The 20,255-nt window shown below is 42.6% G+C and overlaps 1 protein-coding gene across 1 annotated transcript in view; it reads left to right on the plus strand.

Moving 5' to 3' along the window:
- TDRD3 (tudor domain containing 3) overlaps nt 1–20,255 on the plus strand; it is a 302,953-nt gene that overhangs the window by 215,395 nt on the left and 67,303 nt on the right. The window contains exons 9-10 of the mRNA XM_074961727.1: nt 5,341–5,497; nt 5,897–6,022. Of these exons, the coding sequence (XP_074817828.1) occupies nt 5,341–5,497; nt 5,897–6,022 (283 nt within the window). The remainder of the gene's footprint in view (nt 1–5,340; nt 5,498–5,896; nt 6,023–20,255) is intronic.

Consider the following 20,255-nt stretch of genomic DNA (forward strand, 5'->3'; position numbering starts at 1 on the left):
CGTTACTATGCCAGCTCGCCCCCTCCCTCTCCGCACCATATTTGCCGTGTCTGGGACTACCACCGTGCTCTATAAATTCCAAGCAGACGTGAGAATGTCATGCTTATAGCTTGTGTGGATCAAGGGGAGTGAGTTCAGTATACCAAGTTTATCTTGTGAATACACTCACAATAGTACCTCTGTGCATTGTATTTTTTTGCAGCTGGAAATGTGGCCTTGAGGGTCTTTCCAACCACAGCAGTGGAGTAACTCAGCCAGATAAGGAAGAGGGCGCAGGATGATGTGTTCGAAGAGATCCTGCAAGCCTTTAGTGCTGCGGGTACTGAGCACAGGGCTTGGAGGATCAAGCTCGCGGACAGAATGGACAGGGATAGTGCGGACAGGAAAAAAGCATGGAAAAAGGAGAGTGATGTGACGCAGGAGATGATAGCACTTCTGAAGCATCAGTCAGACATGCCAGAGAGACTTGTTGACCTTCAGGCTCAAAATAATCCATGATTGCCTCCCTCTGCAGCCCATAGAGAACTGCACTCTGGGACTTCCGTACACTTCCTCCCCCCACATTCCACGTGGCATCTGTGGCTGTTGCACTATCCCTACCACTCCACCCCCACGGAGAGTACGGACCATCACAGCCGCATATACACCAACCTTTGAGAGAGACAGTTGGTGTATGTGTTTGCAAAATGGAAATGTTCTTTCCTCTTCAAAAGTTCTTTTCCCTGTATTCATAAAGTTTCATTCAGTTATAAATGTCTGTTTGCATGTGTTTGGAATAAAACTCTATTTATGGAAACTTAATTCATATTTATTAGTTCACAACATATGGTGGCCGGGGCTGACATCATTCACAGTTAATAGTGATAGGGGCATTTGCAATGTTATATTACCACTTGCACAGCACTCCGTACAAGATTCATACTGGGGTGCAAAAAAAACCCCAAAAAACAAAAAAAACAGGCACACTACACAACAGTAACACACATTACTGTGGCTCCTTATTAAAATGATCTTTACTCCCTGATCCCAATAGCTCTTTTTATAGCTATTTTGAGCAGCCAGACACCATATCTGGTGTCTGGCTGCTCAAAATCAGCAGACAGCCATTCCACCTTCACCCTCTTGGAAAGTTCTCCCCCCTTGCTTCAGAGAGATTCTGAAATGCACAGCTGGCAGTTATAACCATGGGGATTTTTTTCACTGAGGTCTAATATTATGAGTAGACAGTGACAGCGGCCTTTCAAGCAGCCAAAGGCACTTTCAGCTGTCATTGTGCACCTGCTGAGTCTGTGGTTGAAGCATTCCTTGCTGCTGTCAGGGTGGCCAGTGAACAGCTTCATGAGCCACAGGAGTAAGGGGGTAGGCTGGGTTTCCCACATTCACTATTGGCATTTCAACATCCCCAATAGTAATCCTCTGGTCTGGAAAAAAAAGTCCCTGCTTGCAGCTTTTTGTACTGGCCTTTGTTCTTAAAGATGCATGCGTCATGCACTTTCCCTGACTATCCTGCACTGATGTCAGTAAAATGTCCTCGGTGATCCTCCAGTGCTTGCAATACTATAGAAAAGTAGCCCTTTCTGTTGATATACTCTGTGGCAAGGTGGTCTGATGCCAGAATAGTGATATGCATGCCATTTATCGCCCCAGTGCAGTTTGAGACCCCCAGTGCAGCAAACCATCCAGTATGTCCTGCACATACCCCAGAGTCACAGTCCTTCGTAGCAGGATGTGATTAATGGCCCTGAACACTTTCCAAACTCCAAATTGATTCCCGACTGACCAGTAGCAATCTGGCATTGCTTCAGGCTTCGATGCCGTGATTGCCATTTGCTTCCTCAGCGTCAGTGCAACTCTCATTTTGCTGTTACTTCAGCGGAGGGCTGGGGCGAGCTCTGCACACAGTTCCAGGAATGTGGCCTTGTGCATCCGAAGGTTCTGCAGCCACTGCTTGTCATCCCATACCTGCATAACTGTATGATCCCACCAGTCAGTACTTGTTACTCGGGCCCAGAACCAACACTCCACTTTCTGCAGCTGCTTTGCGACTTCCAACAACAGCCTGGAAGTGTTTCTTTCCATGGCGCGTTTTCCATGTGGCTCCTCTCCTGACTCTGGAAATACTGCAGGATCAGGCACGGTGTGTTCGCAATACTCATCACAATAGTGCAGAGCTACGCAGGAACCAGGCTTCTCACAGAGATGGTGGATGCGCAGATTTGTGGGGCTTTTGAAAAGAGGTGCGAAATGTTATAGGATGTAGATAAAATTATGGGATGGAGAACACACCATCATGGGATCTTGAAATCATGTTCCCAGTCACCCCTGCATGTCTCATTTGCCCCCAGGAGGCATTGCAAACCCTTTACAAAACACCCTGCGCTAGATGGTGGCGAGTTGCACAGTGGGCTGCTTACCCAGGGTGCACTGCTCTCTGCATCTATGCAAACGCCGCTAGTGAGGACATGCACCACTGACACAACGAACGTAGTGTGGACATGTAAAAGTGATTTAATTGCTGTGACTGCGGTACGTCTGTGTAACTTAGATCAACTGTAGTGTGGACCAGACCTGAAGAAGAGATCTGTGTAAGCTCGAAAGCTTGTCTCTCATCAACAGACGTTGGTCCAATAAAAGGTATTATGTCATCTGCCTTTTGTCTCTAATATCCTGGGACCAACACAGCTACAACAACACTGCATATAACAATGTTCTGATTTGGTGGTGGTGTGATAATGTAAATGTTTATTCAAGGTCCCAAGACAGTGAAGAATCAGCTCCTTTTATCCTTTGTAGCCCTAATATTAGGCATGGTTGTTTATTTGAAATGAAATCTTTAACAAAGATGGTTTCTTTCATTATGTTACCTTCTCCCACGTCCTATAAAGGAATCTGATACCACAGCATCTTTGCCTCGTGTACTATGAAGCAATGAACTAGTTTCTGTCATAGCTATTATACCGGTACCAGACGACTTACTTTCAGGTTAATCATTCTGCCTTCTTCAGCTTTAAAACACAGACCCTCCTGTTCTAATCTTACTTTTTTATTTTTCATTCCGGTCTTTATATGTAAGAATGAGGAAGAGAGAGAAGCTTTTGGTACAATATATATATAAGAGAAGAAAGAGACTGATTATCCTGAGGAGTCCATAGATACTTTGAATGTTATAAGGACTATGTGACAAAGAGGGTCTCTGGGAAATTGCCTTTCCCTCATGTCTCAGATTATGGTCCTGTCCAAGATTAGCTCTCAACAGTTCAGCCTGTGGCTGCTGCTTAGCTCCTGGTGGAAACAGTAGCTGTCATATACATCAGCAGACACGAACACTGAGTATTTCCAACTCCGAAAGGAGGTGCTGCACCACTGGTACATGGTAGAATATCCTTTCTTCTCTGACAACTATGTAAAAGATATTACCTCATTCGCCTTGTCTATCTGCAAGGGAGACAGAACAGTAGAACACATATACTGGGCAGGCTCCAGCTGGCACTAAAGGAGTGGATTCTAAACCAACACTGTCGTTTTTTTTTCCAGGAGAGCTGCATTCTAATCTACCTGTTTTTTTACTGATATGCTCACCTACATGGCCCGTGTCACTGTACTATCTGTGTGCCTTTTAGTCGTTAATGGATTTTATCCTCATCACACCCCTGTAAGATAGGGAGGCACTATGCCTATTTTACAGATGAGAGACTGAGTCCCAAGTTAGATTAACTTGTTCAGCCTCACATGGGAAGTCTGTTGCTGAGCTGGGCATTGTACGTATGTCACTTTAGTGTTAGTAACATAGACCATCCTTCCTACGACATTGCAGAGGACATGAGTAATTGTAAATGTTTTTATTTAGTGATCGTCCTGTGCTTCAGTTTGTGGACATTCAGTCTAAGAATATTGTTGGGTGGACTTGTTTATTTGGGGATGCGGAAGGAATTATGAAGGAAGTGGAATCAGTTTAGCCAGAAGTGTAGGAGTTTTAGTTTATCCCCAGTCAACTATACTTTATTCTTTTTTAGAAGTTATTCTTGCATGCTCCAGTTTGGTTTTGGAAATGAATTTGGATATTTGTATCTGCAAACTAGATGGCTGATGTTTAAATACTGTTATTTACTACTTGTGTTGTAGTAGCACCCATATGCCGTAATTGGGATCCATCTAATTGGAAGCAAGACTTGTGAAAGTAACAAACTATAGGAGAAAATGAGTAATAATGAAAAGATCACATGGTTACATTTGTTGTTGCACAACTTGTACTAATCTCTCAGCAAAACTAATTGTGTTCTTTTAATTGGGTTTTATTTAGTTTTGCATTAAGGAATTACTCAGTTTTCATGTTTGACACATATACCAAAATATTTCTAAAACATCCACTGCACTGTCAACCTACTGAGTGATATGGTCCAGTTTATCTGGTATGTTTGTTCCAATACAGGGTTGTCCCTTTCCCCTTTTTTAGGCAGAGAAGTGTGACATTTTTACAGGGAGGTGTGTGAGGCTAGAACCTTTTCCTCATACTACACATTTATTAGACGTAACAAAATGGAGGACTGGAGGATTCAGTTTTCAGCTTGGTACTTCAAACAGCAATATTATGTAAGGCCTTCACCTTTACTATGTGTACACTGATAGCTATATTTGCTCTCTGTCAGAATGTTTCATATCATTGGGAATGAGAAGTCATGTATTTCTGAAGAAGGAAAATTACTTGTATTTCTTTCAGTTTTATTCTGCAGGACCTTTATTCGTTATATATCTAACCTCCCTATTTTGCAGAATGTATAATCTGATTTTGCACAGCCATTGTCAGTCATAGCTTTGGAAATGTTTGTACCAAGCACAAAAGGCTGGCCCATTACTATGCTTGATATATTTTTGCCTTCTTTCTTCCCGCTAAGAGGAGAGATACTGCTGTCTATCAGGATACTCCTTTGTTTGATGGAGTGAGAGTTAAACTATGGGAATCAGAGTTTGACATCATGTAATATTATTTCTTTGGTTTTCTATTTGAAATTAAATCAAAGCAAAAAAGAAAAACACAACAAAAATTCCTCCAAAAAACGAAACCCAAAAATCAAAGGAAACCTCCCAAAGCACATAAAATCCATCTCTTAAAATTACCATCTGTTCCTGTCTCCTCATTGTACTCTAGTCAGTTACATGAAGCCATGAAAGCTTATTTGTTAGTATTTTTATAAATAGCCCTGTCTAAGTATTTATCATCATACATGAAAAATAAATTAATGTTTTAATTAAATATTAATATGCAATTTACAAGCAAACCTAGTATTTTATGGAATCTGTGTTGTAGCCTGTGATTACTTTTGTGTATATCTTTTATTACAGGTTGATGAAAAGGCTCTAAAGCACATAACAGAAATGGGTTTCAGTAAAGAAGCAGCAAGGCAGGCGCTTATGGATAATAGCAACAGCCTAGAAGCAGCATTAAATTTTCTTCTGAACAGCAGTAAACAGAAACCTATCCAGGGACCACCACCTAGAGGTATAACTTGTAAAGCTGTTTTGTTTTAGACTAAAGTGTCTAGATAATAGGGGATCTTGTGCCACTAGCACAAAAAGATAATAGTGGCCTTTGTTAGTGTATTTGGAGTTATGCAGGGGCAGAACTGCATGTATGTTTTCCTCTGAGTTGTAATGAATTCAAGACCTGACAGTGAATATTGGAAAAGTACCTCTGTATATTATAGCTATAATTGTTTCCTAGTTAAAAATCACACACTTAAGTGTTCTTAATTGAACATAATCCATGTAATTTGTGGATCTGATTATATTTTCCTGTTTAACGGCTTCAGCTGTTTTATAAAAACAATTATAATAAAAAGAAATGTAGAGTTTCTGTAGATTTGTCTGGATCTAAGTCATTTGTTTGTAATATCCACAGGGAAAGGAAAGGGCAGAGGCCGACTAAGACCTGAAGATGAAGAGGAACTAGGAAATGCCAGACCTTCTGCACCCAGCACACTGTTTGACTTCTTAGAGTCCAAAATGGGTACTCTGACAGTAGAAGGTAGGTTGTTGAAATTAAAATGATCTATGGAAGCAAGATCAGACACCGCTGGTCTAATTTTTCTAAGTTGCTAAGCACCTTCTTCTCTATAGATGTTACTGAGATTTGTGTCAGGTCAGAACATCTGAAAATCCAGGTTGTTCATGTTTCATATATGTATGGTGTTCAATTAACAATGTATATTCATCTTTTCTCACTATCACTTGGTTATAAAGAGATGTTACAAGTTTATTAATAGGAAAAGACTTAATTACTTCATCGTCATCATGGATCTAATGGAAAATATTACATTATCTGTTTGCCATTGTAGTGTGTTCATGGTCGTCCCTCCCCCTCTGGCTCAGGGGGAGGCCACTCCGCCTCACTACAGCCATGAAAATGTTAAATTATCATTTTCTGTGAGTTCTTTTAATACACTGCTCAGATAAAAGGCTGATGTGGAGGTAATAGTGTGTGGTTTTGCTGAACTATGGGTGAGTGTATATGAAGCAGATTGGAAGTAACGAGGCCTTGGGTTGTCTCAAGGTGGGTCTGCATATCCAAACCACTTAAGAGTGCGGGGGACAGAAGGTAAAAGGAAATAAAGATGCTTAAAAGAAAGGGGACCTGACTATCCCAAAGAAAACAGTACTATTTTCTCATGAGAGGGCTAGTTTCCTTTTCTTCTGGGTTCATAGGGTTTCAGTTCCTTCCTCTTCAGCCACATTTAGATGAATATAAGATGCTTGTGTCCACCTAGCTGTGGAAGTATTTTCACTTAAATTTGGCTCCCACTGATGTAAGTGCCTCTCTACACCTATTTAGTAACACCACTTCCCCAATCTCCTGCACATATCATCCTGCCCACCGATTACCATCCCGACCGTCCCGATCTTCTGACCCAGTACAAGGGCAAAATCAAGCAGCCCAGTCGATCCATGTCTGCTCCATCTCAGAGTGTGGTATTTAGATTCTCATCAACTATCAAACGGGCATGTTCCTCTGCTGTATAAGACATTCTCTTTAGTAGTCGGAAAGATTCCATTAGATAATGTTATCAGGCCAATTGGAGATGCTTTTCGTCTTGGCCACAACATAGATTTTACCAAAAGCAGAAGAGATTCTGCTAATCCTGGACTATGTTCTATCATTAAAGATGTTGGATCTTGCCCTCAGCCCTTTGAGAGTCCACCTAGCAGCGATCAGCACACTCCATCCTTCTATGTAGTGTTACTTTGGTTTTACAAACCTGCTAACTGCTAGATTTTGGAAAGGCCTCCTAAGAACCTTCCCACTTCTCCAAGTGATAGCACTTCAATGGTGTCTGAATCTGGTACTCTCAGTATTAACATCCTTTGAACCAATGGCATCTTGCTCCATGTCTCTTCTCTCCATGAAGGTCACCCTCCTTGTTGCTATCACTTCGGTGAGAAGGGTTGGGAAACTTGGAGCTATGATGGCGGACCCATCATTTACAGTATTCCACTCAGATAAGGTGGTCTTACATCAACACCTGAAATTTTTACCAAAGGTAATCTCCCAGTTTCATATTAACCAATCCATTCACTGACTGATTTTCTTCCCGAAATAGCATGCATCTGCAGAAGAATCTCCCTCAATGTCCAATGAGCGTTAGCCTTTTACCTTCAGAGAACAAAAACAATCAGGAAGTCCCCTAGACAGTTCCAGCTGGGTAAGGAATGTTAACTGAACTATCAGTGGGGATAGGCAAGTCTGACTGGCAGGAAGCATACATGGGTCATTCACTCTAGTGCTGTCTGTAGTGCCAAATTAAAGGCAGACCATGTTGGAATGTATCTGTCTCCTGAAATGCTATGATATGGTGTGTCCTGGGTGTACAGCTCATTTGAGGCTACCTCTTTCATCTCTTCAGTTGAAGTTGTATTCAGTGATTTTTCACCTCTGGAATGCATTCCACTCTTTCTCAATAACCAAATGATGTCAAGATTAGTGAATGTAAAAGGTTCTCCTGTAGTCGATTCAACAGCTGCTTCATTGAAAACTGGACTTCTTGGCTTTGGAATTTTTGTACCTTGGTAGGAAAATGAGTGAGTCATGAAGTCAGGAAGCTCCTTCAAGGAGCGGTTCTTTACTGTCTAGACAACACTTGAGACTGGGACTTGCCCCGTTAATACACTCCTGATAGCAGACCACAATAGTACCGTTGCCACCTGCTGGATCTTCCAGGAATATCTTATCAGGAGCACAAAATCTAAACCTGCCCTTGATGAGGTCTGGGAGAACATACAATTCTTCATTCAGTTCCATGTGGCAAAGAATCTTGTTTGCAATTGCATTTTCCAAATGGAGTACTTTGTTGTAATCAATGGAGGAGCCAATGCTGCGCAAGATACACGAGAAATTTGCCACAAGTTTTGGAATCTTTTGGTAAACCAACAGCTGCTTGTTATGGTAGGTTATCTGTATGCCGCACAGTTGTTGTGTATGTGTTGAAAACCTGCCTTTTACTCAAGCACTTGTACATGAGTCTTTGTGATAAATGGCAGCCTTCTGCTCCATTTGCTTGTTGTCATGCTGGTGCTAAAGTCACTTCAACCACTGATACATCACTTAAAGTAGTAGTACAGGTTAGGCAGTAATATTTTTTCAGGTTTGGCATCTGCTATGGATCCCTGTAGCAGCTGCAAACAGTCTCTTCATATTACTGTTGACATCAGTGCTTTCTTCCGCTTTTGATGGTACCACATCTTTTGTAGCCTTTAAGAATATGCACTGTGATTAATTTCTGTGGATGGGATTGCTAAGAACTATGATCATATCCCACAGTTCATCTTCAATAAGAGCCTTGTGCTAAGTATTTGCTCCTCTTCAATCCCATTCAAAGCATATATTTCTCCGTATTTAGCCTCTGCATTGGCCATCACCATTACTTTCGTATCCATTAGAGCCACTGTGATTCAATTTCTGTACTCCAGCTAAGTATTGCAGCTTGTAGGAATAAAATCAGTATTTGTTTCTCTTGCTTTTACCTTTTGACACAACACATTACATACATTCTTGGTGTAACACTCAATGTGATATGCATTGTGGTATATCTTTTGGGTCAGGGCGCCCACTTCACTTTCCATGGAACGTTCTCACTAAGAGTGATTTATTCATACAGTTTCTCCTCTGTTTCTCGTGTTGAAACTGTGCTTAATGGATGCTTTTGGGCTTCCAACTTACCACAGAAGAAAGAGGTGTTCTTCTTGAAACCTTGTGTAGCGATTGCGGGTCCCCCTCACCCAGTTCCTCAGGATGATGCTAAGTCCCATCAGGAGCTGTTGAAAAGAGTTGCCTCTAACTTGGGGCTCCATGCGGAGGAGCTAGAGGAACCATTGGACTCCCTATTCGATGTTCTCTGCTCTACAGCACTGGCCAGGGTGGCACTGCCCCTGCATGAGGGGGTGTCAAAGATCACAAATGCCCTGTGGCAGACCCCCTCATCCATGCTCCCCCTCTCCAAGAGGCCAGAAAGAAAATACTTTGTTCCGGCTAAGGGTCATGAGTACCTCTATACCCACCCATCCCCAAACTCCCTGGTAGTAGCAGCCGTTAATGAGCGGGAGAGGCAAGGCCAACCGGGAGCTATACCTAAAAATAAGGACTCAAAGAGGCTGGATTTGTTCGGATGCAAGGTGTTGAGAGTGTTGACGGATAATACAGCCTTGATGTTCTACATCAACAGGCAAGGGGGAGCACGCTCGTTGACTCTCTGTCAAGAGGCTTTCCATTTATGGGATTTCTGCATCAAGCACATGATCCACCTGGAGGCCTGTCACCTCCCTGGGTTCAGGAACACGCTGGCAGATTGCCTCAGCAGGTCCTTTTTTTTCTCACCGCAAGTGGTCACTTCATCCAGAGGTAGCCTGATCACTCTTCCAGAGGTGTTGAACTCCCCAGGTGGACCTGTTCACCACCAGACAGAACAGGAAATGTCATCGGTTCTGTTCCCTGTAGGGTCTGAGCAAGGACTCTCTCTCTGACGCCTTCCTCCTATCATGGTCCGGGGGTCTGATGTATGCGTTCCTGCCGATCCCACTCATCAGCAGAGTCCTGTCAAAGATGGAGAAAAGGCCAAAGTCATCATGATCGCCCTGATGTGGCTGCACCAACATTGGTTCTGCACGCTCATGGACATGGCGGCGACCCTCCATGGTCCCTTTCCGACCAACCAGATCTGATTTCACAAAATCATGGGCGCCTCCTACACTCCAGCCTCACCTCCCTCCACCTCACAGCTTGGATGCTGCGTGGTTGAACCCGGAGGAGCGGGCCTGCTCTAACAAGTCCAGCAAGTCCTCCTGGAAAGCAGGAAGTCTTCTTCTACAGCAACCTACCTGGCAAAGTGGATGAGGTTTTCCCACTGGGCGTCTGAATGTAGCATCTCTCCATCGAACTCCATTTACAATTTATTTTAGATTATGTGCTTCATCTTAAGAGCGAGGGGCTGGCCTTCTCTTCCATCAGGCTGGACCTTGCAGCCATCTCCGCTTTCCACCTACCGATCCAAGGTCAGAAGGTGTTCTCGCACAACATGTCGATCGGATTCCTGAGAGGCCTCAAGAGGCTCTTCCCGCTGGTTCGGGCCCCTGTCCTCCTGTGGGACCTTAACTTGGTTCTTTTTAGGCTCATGGACCTGCCCTTTGAGCTTATGGTTTCCTGCTCCCTTTCCCACCTGTCTTGGAAGGTCGCTTTCCTTGTGGCAATAACATTGGTGAGATGAGTGTCGGAGATTAAAGCCTTGACATCAGAGCTGCCACACATGGTGTTCTAGAAGGACAAAGTTCAACTGCGACCCGATCCGGCCTTTCTGCCAAAAATCATGTCTTCCTTCCATGTCAACCAGGACATCTTCCTCCCAGTGTTTTGTTACAAGCCTCACACCATTAGTGAGGAAAGGCAGCTGCACGTCCTGGACATCAGATGTGCCCTGGTATTTTACCTGGAGCATACCAAGCCCTTGTGCAGGTCAACCCAGCTCTTCATCATGACAACAGACAAGATGAAGGGCCTCCAGTGTCCTCGTAGAGGATTTCCAACTGGATCACCTCTGGCATCCGGACCTGTTTCAAGCTGGCCCAGGTCCCACCACTGCTGATCATGGGGGCCCGTTCGACCAGAGCCAAGGTGTCCTCAGCGGCCTTCCTGGCGCACATTCCCATCCACGACATTTGCAGAGCTGCAACATGGTCTTCGGTTCACGCATTCACGGTGCATTACGCCATCACAGCAGGCCAGAGATGACGCTAGGTTTGGCAGAGCTGTGTTGCAATCTACACATCCATGAACTCTTACCCACCTCCATTGGTACTACTTGGGAGTCACCTATAATGGAATGGACATGAGCAAGCACTCGAAGAAGAAAAGACAGTTACCTGTTCCGTAACTGGTGTTCTTTGAGTTGTATTGCTCATGTCCATTCCATGACCCGCCCTCCTTCCGCACTGTCAGAGTTTCCAGCAAGAAGGAACTGAGGGTGGGGTAGCCGGTGGCGCCCCTTATACCACGGCATGTGCATCCCAGTCCAGAGGGCACCAGAGCCAGTCCCCTCTGGATACCACTGAGGGAAAAACTTCCAGCACTGGTGCATGTGGCGAGCACATACACCTAATATGGAATGGACACGAGGAACACATCTCGAAAAACACCAGTTACAGAACAGGTAATTGTCTTTTCTCTCAGGCTTTGATTTTACACAAAGTCTGGACATTGCTGTATTGCCTATGGAGAGAATTAATGACGTGTTGTCTCACTCTTTAATAAATTGTGACTTTCTGAGAAATACTTAGGTGTGATCTACACTACAGACCTATATCAATATAACTGCGTCACTCAGGAGTGTTAACAGTATCACTAACCTGCTGCAAAATTTTTCAGAGTTAGGGGAAGACAGCCTTCTCTCTGCTCCTGTGGCCCAGCTACTCCCAGCACACACAGATGACGTGGCCTTTTGCAAAGCAGTTGCCCCAACTACTTGCCCTTAGTGGAGTCTGAGTCCAGCTACCAGGAACCTATTGAGCATACCCAAAACTGCCACACCCAATTCCAGAAACTTCTGGAATTGGGTGTGGTAGTTTTGTAATAAAAAAATAATATAAAGTAAGCGCTATACACTTTGTATTCTGTGCTGTAATTGAAATCAGTATATTTGAAAATATAGAAAAAATCCATAAATATTTACAGTAAATTTAAATTGGTATTTGATTAAGTTTTAAGTGTGATTAAAACTGCGATTAATCACAACTATTTTTTATCTAGTTAATTTGTTTTGTGGTAATCGTTTGAGTTAACTGTGATTAATTGACAGCCCCTAGTTCATATAACTAAGTAAACAAAAACAAATATATCTGAGATACCTTTTCCAAAGCACCATATGTATAAAAGTAATGATAAATGAGCCCTATTCTTCAGGAGTCAGTTTAAACTCAGACTATTTATCCAGAAGTCCTTTCTTTGTCTGTTGGCCTCTGGAGAATCCAGTCTGAACCATTACATGCAAATGTCTTCAGGTGGTGGTACCTCTCTGAGGTGTTACAACCGGAGTAAATTTGCCTAATCATCCCCCACTGTTCTTAATTCCTGGAGGAGCTGTGATTACCCTCCCCCATGGAATTTCCAGACAATCCCTGGCACACAATGATACATAAACTTAACACAGTTAAGATCTCCCGCACACACATTACAGGAAATTGCCATATCAGTCACATTAGTCATCAAATATTTTTATGACTGTTAATGGACACTAATTTCTGCTTAGGAAGATAGGGTAGGAAAGCCCTCTTGTACCAATTTTTCTGTCCACAGGCATATCAAGTTACTATGTAAGGAAAAGGAAAGTGAAGATCAGCCCAGAAAGAAAATGTACTCCTAGATAATAATTTAGTGGACTGACAATCCCTTAAAAAAAAAAAAAAAAAAGATTGCTGGTAAGAGAATTAAGGACACACTATAATTTACCATTATCACTATGTTTTTTTATTGGTGGTCTGTATTTTCATATCAATAATTATCCCTTTTAGACCCAATTACAAGTACTCCTGTTCCAGTTCATAATTACTGGTAATGCTTTCTGTTACATCTCACTGCTATCATAATCCATTCCCCGGTCCATAGAATCCAATGCTTATAGCCCTTGAGCTCCTGCCAAAATATGGGATACATAATGCTTCTAAATTCCCATTTACTAAAGGAAAGATGTAGTTACAAGATACTTAAGATAAAAGACGAAGACAAAGGACTCAGCCCAATGTTATTCAATATCTTTATCAATTACCTTGAAGAAAATATAAAATACATAGTTAAAATTTGCAGATGACTCAAAAATTGGTAGAGTATTAAATACTGATGTTGATATATCAGTAATACAGACCAACCTGAATCACTGTTATGATGGGCTTATTTGATCAACATGCATTTTTATCACAGCCAAATGCGAAGTCATATATATTCAGGAGCAAAGAATGCAGGCCACATTTATAAGATAGGAAACTGCATCCAGGAAAGCAATGATTCTGAAAAGGACTTAGGAGCCATGCTAGATAACCAATTGAATATGAGCTCCCCCTGCAATGCTGTAGTTAAGAGGGTTGACACAATTCTTGGATGTATAAAAAGTAGAATATCAAGTAGAAGTAAGGAGGTGGTATTGCCTTTGTGTATAGTAGAGGTCAGACTATAAATTGGAATACCATAAATTGGCATCCACACTTCAAAGAGGAGGATGACAAATTGGAAAAGATTCCAAAAAGACCAAAAAGAATAATCTGAGGTCTGGAAAACATACCTTATGGTGGGAGAGTAAAGAAGCTCAATCTATTTAGCTTGTCTAAGAGAATTCTAAAAGGAGACTTGATCATAGTTGACAGGTACCTAACAAGGGAAATTGATTTGTGACAAGAGATAGCTCTTCATTCTTGCAGAAAAAGACATAACAAGATCCAGTGCTTGGAAGCTTAAGCTAGACAAATTTAGACTAGAAATACAGGTCCAAATTTTACTGTAATTAACAACTGGAACAATTTCTCTTGGGACATGGAGGATTTTCCATTACTTCAAGTCTTTAGCTCAACACTGGATATGTTTCTAAATGATATGCTACAGCTCAAATTTAAATTATGAGATTGATACAGAAGTACTGGGTGAGGTTCTTTGGTCCGTATTATGTAGGAAGTCAGACTGGATCACCACAATTGTTTTAGGTAAGAGACCTCAATACTGATACAGAAATTATATTAATAATTTTTTTATAACATAATTGCCACATCCTCAACAGCCTCATTTCCTATTCTAGACAAAGGTAAAATGTGTCGTTGTTGTTGTTCCTAATACATTTTCAAAATAAGGTAAAATTTTATAAATGAATTTGTGCATTTCGTTTGTCAGGGCAGAATAGAAAAATGTAATTTAAAAAAATTGTCTCCCTGCATCAATTCAATCCAATTAACACATAAAAGTAGGTTTTTGTATTATCTGACAAAATTTATGATTTGGAGTGGGGGGAGGTACAAAGAATACCACCCTTTCCCCCATAACAACAGCCAAACTTCCTCATTGCATCATTTCTATGAATCAAAAAATATTCTTTTCTTATTTGGACTTAAATACTCCAGTGCAGTATTTGCATCAAAAGCACTGCGGCATGGTGCTAATACATGAGAACCAAAAAGTGAAACTGCCTACAAACAAAAGTGAAATTGATGGTAAAGGTAATTCAACATTATTGGTGAAAATTAAACTAGATATATTCAAATCTTTAACACTGTAGTTTGACATTGGTAGGATCGGCAAGGAAATTTGATTTTTTTGGTGTTTTGTTAATGTGTCTCTAATTATTTACTTTACTATACTTACTTTCATCTGTTAGACTTAACCAAAACGTCGAATAAAAAGATATATATTTTTCCTCTAGTTCCTCTAGTTGCATGTTACTTTAAGGTTCTATGAGGTCAATTAATCTTTTGTAAATCTTAGTCTCCAATTACAAAATAGCAACTTCCCTTTACTTTTTCGTGCCAAATGAAATACAGAAACACATTTCCAATTGCTTAACTTATGTTCAGAAAATTAGAAATAACATCTTTATATATTGCAAAACACCATTCCCTTAATAAAATTGATTTTATTAAACAGCACTGGCTGGTATTTCCTGCTCAGCAAGTTCCTACTGATTCCTTTAAAAAAGGGAGTAAGGTTTTTTCCATGTAATCTTCTTAAGGTCACAGATGTAAGGAGGCCTAAAGAAGTAAAATAATTGACTGACTGTTTAAAAGGGAAATGCCAGTTGGCTTCCTTAAAACTACTTGGCAGAAGACAAAAGCCTTCTGGCATGTAATTAATTTAGAAATGGAAATTTTTCCAAACCATTTCCCCAAACTTCCAGTTATAATAATAATAATAATTGGGCTGATGTGTCTGTTTGTGTGACAAAACAGCATGTCACCTCTATAAAGTGCCAAATTTAGTTTTGTGTATTTGCTACCCTATGGAAATATGTTGCTTTCCTGAGAGCTTTAGTTAGTGGTTCACTGGAGAGGGCAAAAAGTAGTGGAAACAAGGGACATCCCTGTCTGCCACCTCTGCATAAAAAGAAAACCTTTGACCAGCATCCATTAGTGTTAACTTTTTCTGTTAAGGGATGCACAGAATACTTGCACCTATTTAGCGACCAATTTACATAGCCCAAGTTTATTGAGACACTATAACCTTTATGCAAATTTAGCCCTATCTCTAAATTTTTCAACACTGAATGGCAAGGCAGGTAGGCTTCACTTATCATTCTGTATTTTTTCCATATACAACTGATGATGTCAAACACTGCACAATAAACTCATTAGTACCCTCCAGCTAGATCCAGGCTATGAAGTAGATCTAGTCCAATAGGTATTACTTGGCTAATATATTTTTGTCTCCTGTAATTAAATGTGGTTGTAAGACTTATAGTTTGTTAGATTTTGATTCTCTCAATGTAAAGGTATAAGGCATTTTTATAAGGGCCCCTTGCGTGTCACAGTAAATATGCATAGAAAAGAAGAGCCAGTTTGAATTTTCTGTATTGAACTGAACCCTAATTCTAACAGATCCAGACTGTCAAGTTCTTCTTTGAAAGATGTACCTGTGGGTGCTCCACAGTAGATGTTGGTGTGCCCCTGCACCGTTGTTCGGAGATTTTTATAGCAGTACCCGTATTGGCCTCACATGCGCAGAGGCTGCCTCACATACCAGTCTTGTCTTAATAGTGCGCATGGGCAGCCGAACTCCTCAGTTCCTTCTCTACCATCCCTGGCTGGAGTCGGACCTACAGCAGACTTGTTAAAACTTTTTCTGTTACCCATTCTACATCCTTTTTTCCCTTAGTTTAGCACTCTAGTTACAAGATAAGTTCATTCCTTTAAAAAAAAAAAAATTGTTCTCGCTTCTTCCCCTCAGCCTCCAGCCGACGCTAATATGCCTGGCTCCCCAGGATTTAAGCAGTGCACTACATGCAGGGATGTCATCCCTATCTCGGATGATCACTCCCAGTGTATAAAATGCCTGCGGGAGTCCCTCATTCTTCAACAATGTGCCCATTGTTCCAAATTAAAATTCAGGGCATGTAAAGACAGAGAACTCTGCCTGAAAATGATTCTTGGGCAGGAATCACCCGGACCTGCTTCTGACCCAGGTACGGGCTCCTCAGTGAACCGCAGCCCTCCTGCCTCCTGAAAGGACAAAAGAGAAAACGCCAACCTCACTCACCCAGAAGGGAAACATCGCAAGCAAAAAGGTCGCTGAGCAGATCTATTTCTTCTATGCAGACCTTCTCTCGGCTCCGCACCTTTGATGCACTGGGTTCCTCCAGCATCACACTAATCCCGCCTCTGGCTGCAGCGACAGCGCAAGCTCCCGGTGCTGAGAGTTCAGGCTTCCAGTTGCCTGCCTTTCTCATGGTACCGTTCGGCACCGCAATGGACACGGTGCCAGCACAGAGGACCTTGCCGGAACAGACGTGGGCTGCGCTTATCTCCCCGGCACCAATTACCTCAGTGCATGCATTGATCGCTACGGTGTAGAGAAAGTCGGTGCCAAACGACCCTCCAGTGCCACAGGCGCTCCAGCAGAGGGTTTCTCTCACTCAGGCTCTCTGGCACCGCAGTTCATTCATTCACCAAACCTACAGGTGTCACCTAACCTACAGTCACATCTACTTGACACCTGTTTTTTTTTTTCTGGACATTCACATGCGGTCCAGACAGCTGTCTCCTGCTATACCTCACTTTTCTAGTGATGAGGAAGCCATAGTGCAGGGAGACTTTTCATCATACCAGTTCTCCCAGTCACAGACCCAAATCTGCACTGGTCACACAAAATCTAGGTCTTCGTTCATCAAAGACCTCCCTCCCTGGTATACAGACCCGTGGATGGCACCACCTATACCCTTCCCCGGTCAGTGGCAATACTGAGGTCAATGGGCACCATATAATCAATTCCAATATGATAGCCAAGGTGCCAGAAATAGGAGCAATGCCACCTCGCCACCACCAGTGCATACAGCTACGAATGAGACACAACAACAAGTTGTTACTTCACACTTCGATAAATATGCTACACCTGCTTCCCCAACCCTTCTGGAGCCCGTATCCACACAGGATGAGGCTGTACTGCCCCACCAACGCTGTCTGATGATTTCTTAAAATTTCAAGACCTTATCAAAAGAGTCGCCAAAGAATTGAGGATCAATCTAGAGGAAGTTTCTGAAAACCAACATGAGTTGACTGACATCCTGCAACCTCCCTCCATATCCAAGATTGCCTTACCTATAAATTCAGCCATTATGGCTCCTGCCAAAACCACATGGCAGACACCGGCTACTTGCACACTTACCTGTAAGCGAGCTGACCTGAAATATTTTATTCCTTCCAAAGGGTCTGAATTCCTTTTTACTCACCCAGCGCCAGACTCATTGGTAGTAGAGGCAGCTAACCAAAAGAACAAACACCAGTTTCCAAGATCTACCCCAACTGTTAAAGACAGTAAAAGGCCCGACCTGCTTCATCGTAAAGTGTATGCTTCGTCCACATTATAATTCTGGATATTTATTCGGCCGTTCTGACAAAATATGACCACAAAAACTATGAGAAACTCATGGACTTTATTGATGACATTCCAGAGAGCAAAAAAACCATTAGTTTAAAGCCATAGTCTCTGAGGGACAAATCGTCTCCAGTACCGCACTACAAGCTGCGCTTGATGTTGCTAATACAGCTGCAAGGTCCACTGCTACAGCAGTCGTGATGCATTCAGCCTCATGGCTTTCATCGTTGTCTTTTCTTTGCACGGTTCAGAATACCAACGAAGATCTCCCTTTTGATGGTGGAAAACTATTTGCCAGTAACACCAACGATGTGCTTCACTCCATGAAGGACTCGAAAGCGACATAACGGTCTCTGTATCCAAACCCCTGCAAATAGGAGGAGACAATATAGATACCAACCTTATCAACATCTACGCTACCCGACGTATGTCAACAAAGTCATAGACCATATGAACAACATCAGCAGCAACCAAGATACCAACGTTGCTGTACCAATTCATCGACTCCATGTCAACCCCCTGCCACTAATAAGCAAATCTGAAGATGTGGTCGAGGGTATAGAAAACATCATCCCTACTTCAGTGCCCATTCCCTTCCTATCTTTGCCCCCCACCCCGTCCCTTTTCCGGGACCCCTCTCACGAACAACTGCTCCACTAAGAGGTGCATCACCTCCTCCAATTAGGAGCAGTAGAACCAGTGCCCAACCAACACAGAGGAAACGGGTTCTGCTCCCATTACTTTTAACAGAAAAGAAAACTGGGTGGTGGCGACCCATTCTTGACCTCAGATGCCTCAACAAATTCATTATTAAAAAAAAAAATTCAAAATGGTGACTCTTGTAACCATAATCCCAGCACTGAAGCAGGGAGATTGGTTTTCAGCCCTCCACCTGCAGGACGCTTATGTTCATGTGACCATACATCCTGCCCATAGATGTTTTATTCGCTTCGTTCTGGGCTCACAACACTACCAGTACAGGGTCCTACCTTTCAGCCTCTCAACTGCGCCTCGTGTCTTTTTCCAAACTCCTCGCAGTTGTAACAGTTCATCTCAGAAGGCAGGGAATCATAATTTTTACTTACCTCGACAACTGCCTTTTCAAAGACTGGACCCTCCAAGAAGCCATTCAGTCCACACAACGGACAGTCCAATGTTTCCATGCTCTTGGCCTGTGAATGAACAAAGAAAATCTACACTCACTCCCACCCCACAACTGGAGTTCATAGGAACACATTTTGACTCATACAAAAGAATAGCATCTCTCCCACTCCACCTTTTCAACACCATCAACCTTTTGGTTGCCAAGCTGTACAACAGTCCACAGGTGGTGGCACGAGATTGCCTACAACTCCTAGGCCACATGGCCTCTTGCACTTTTCTAGTCAGGAACGCTCGCCTATTCATGAGGTGTTTACAAAGTTGGATGACCACTGCCTACAGACCGAATGTCTATGGTCTGAACAACCTTTTATACATACTTCCCAGAGTCAAGGATTCTCTCCACTGGTGGACATTGCCTCACAACGTTTGCGCCGGGGTCCCCTTTCTACAGGATGTCCTGCTGGTTATCATAACTATGGATGCATCCCTTATGGGATAGGGAGCACACATGCCCCAATACACTGCCCAGGAGCTTTCGTCTCCTGCCGAGACGTCCCTTCACGTCTAGAACTCTGAACGATACACAATGCCTGCCTCCATTTTCTCCCCTTCATACAAAACCAACATGTCAGGATAATGACTGACAACATTGTCTGCATGTTCTATGTAAACAGGCAAGGGGGAGGGAATCCCACTCCCTTTCTACAGAAGCGATGAAATGATGGAACTGGTGTCTCAGACACAATGTCTGAATATCAGCTGCATACTTACCTGTCTCTCTCAATACCACCGCAGACTACCTCAGCAGAAGATTTCCCATAGACCATGAATGGGAACTAAACGAGGATATAGTACTAGACATATTTCACACATGGGAATACCCAACCACAGACCTTTTGGAAATGCAGCAAACAAGAAATGCCCAAGATTTTGTTCCAGAGTAGAACTAGGCAAACGCTCCTCGGGGGATGCGTTCATGTTTCCATGGAACGCCGACCTAACGTATGCATTTCCCCAATACCACTCATACACAAAGTACTGATAAAAATACGAACAG

The sequence above is a fragment of the Natator depressus genome, chromosome 1 (genome assembly GCF_965152275.1).
Source record: "Natator depressus isolate rNatDep1 chromosome 1, rNatDep2.hap1, whole genome shotgun sequence".
Lineage (NCBI taxonomy): Eukaryota > Metazoa > Chordata > Testudines > Cheloniidae > Natator > Natator depressus.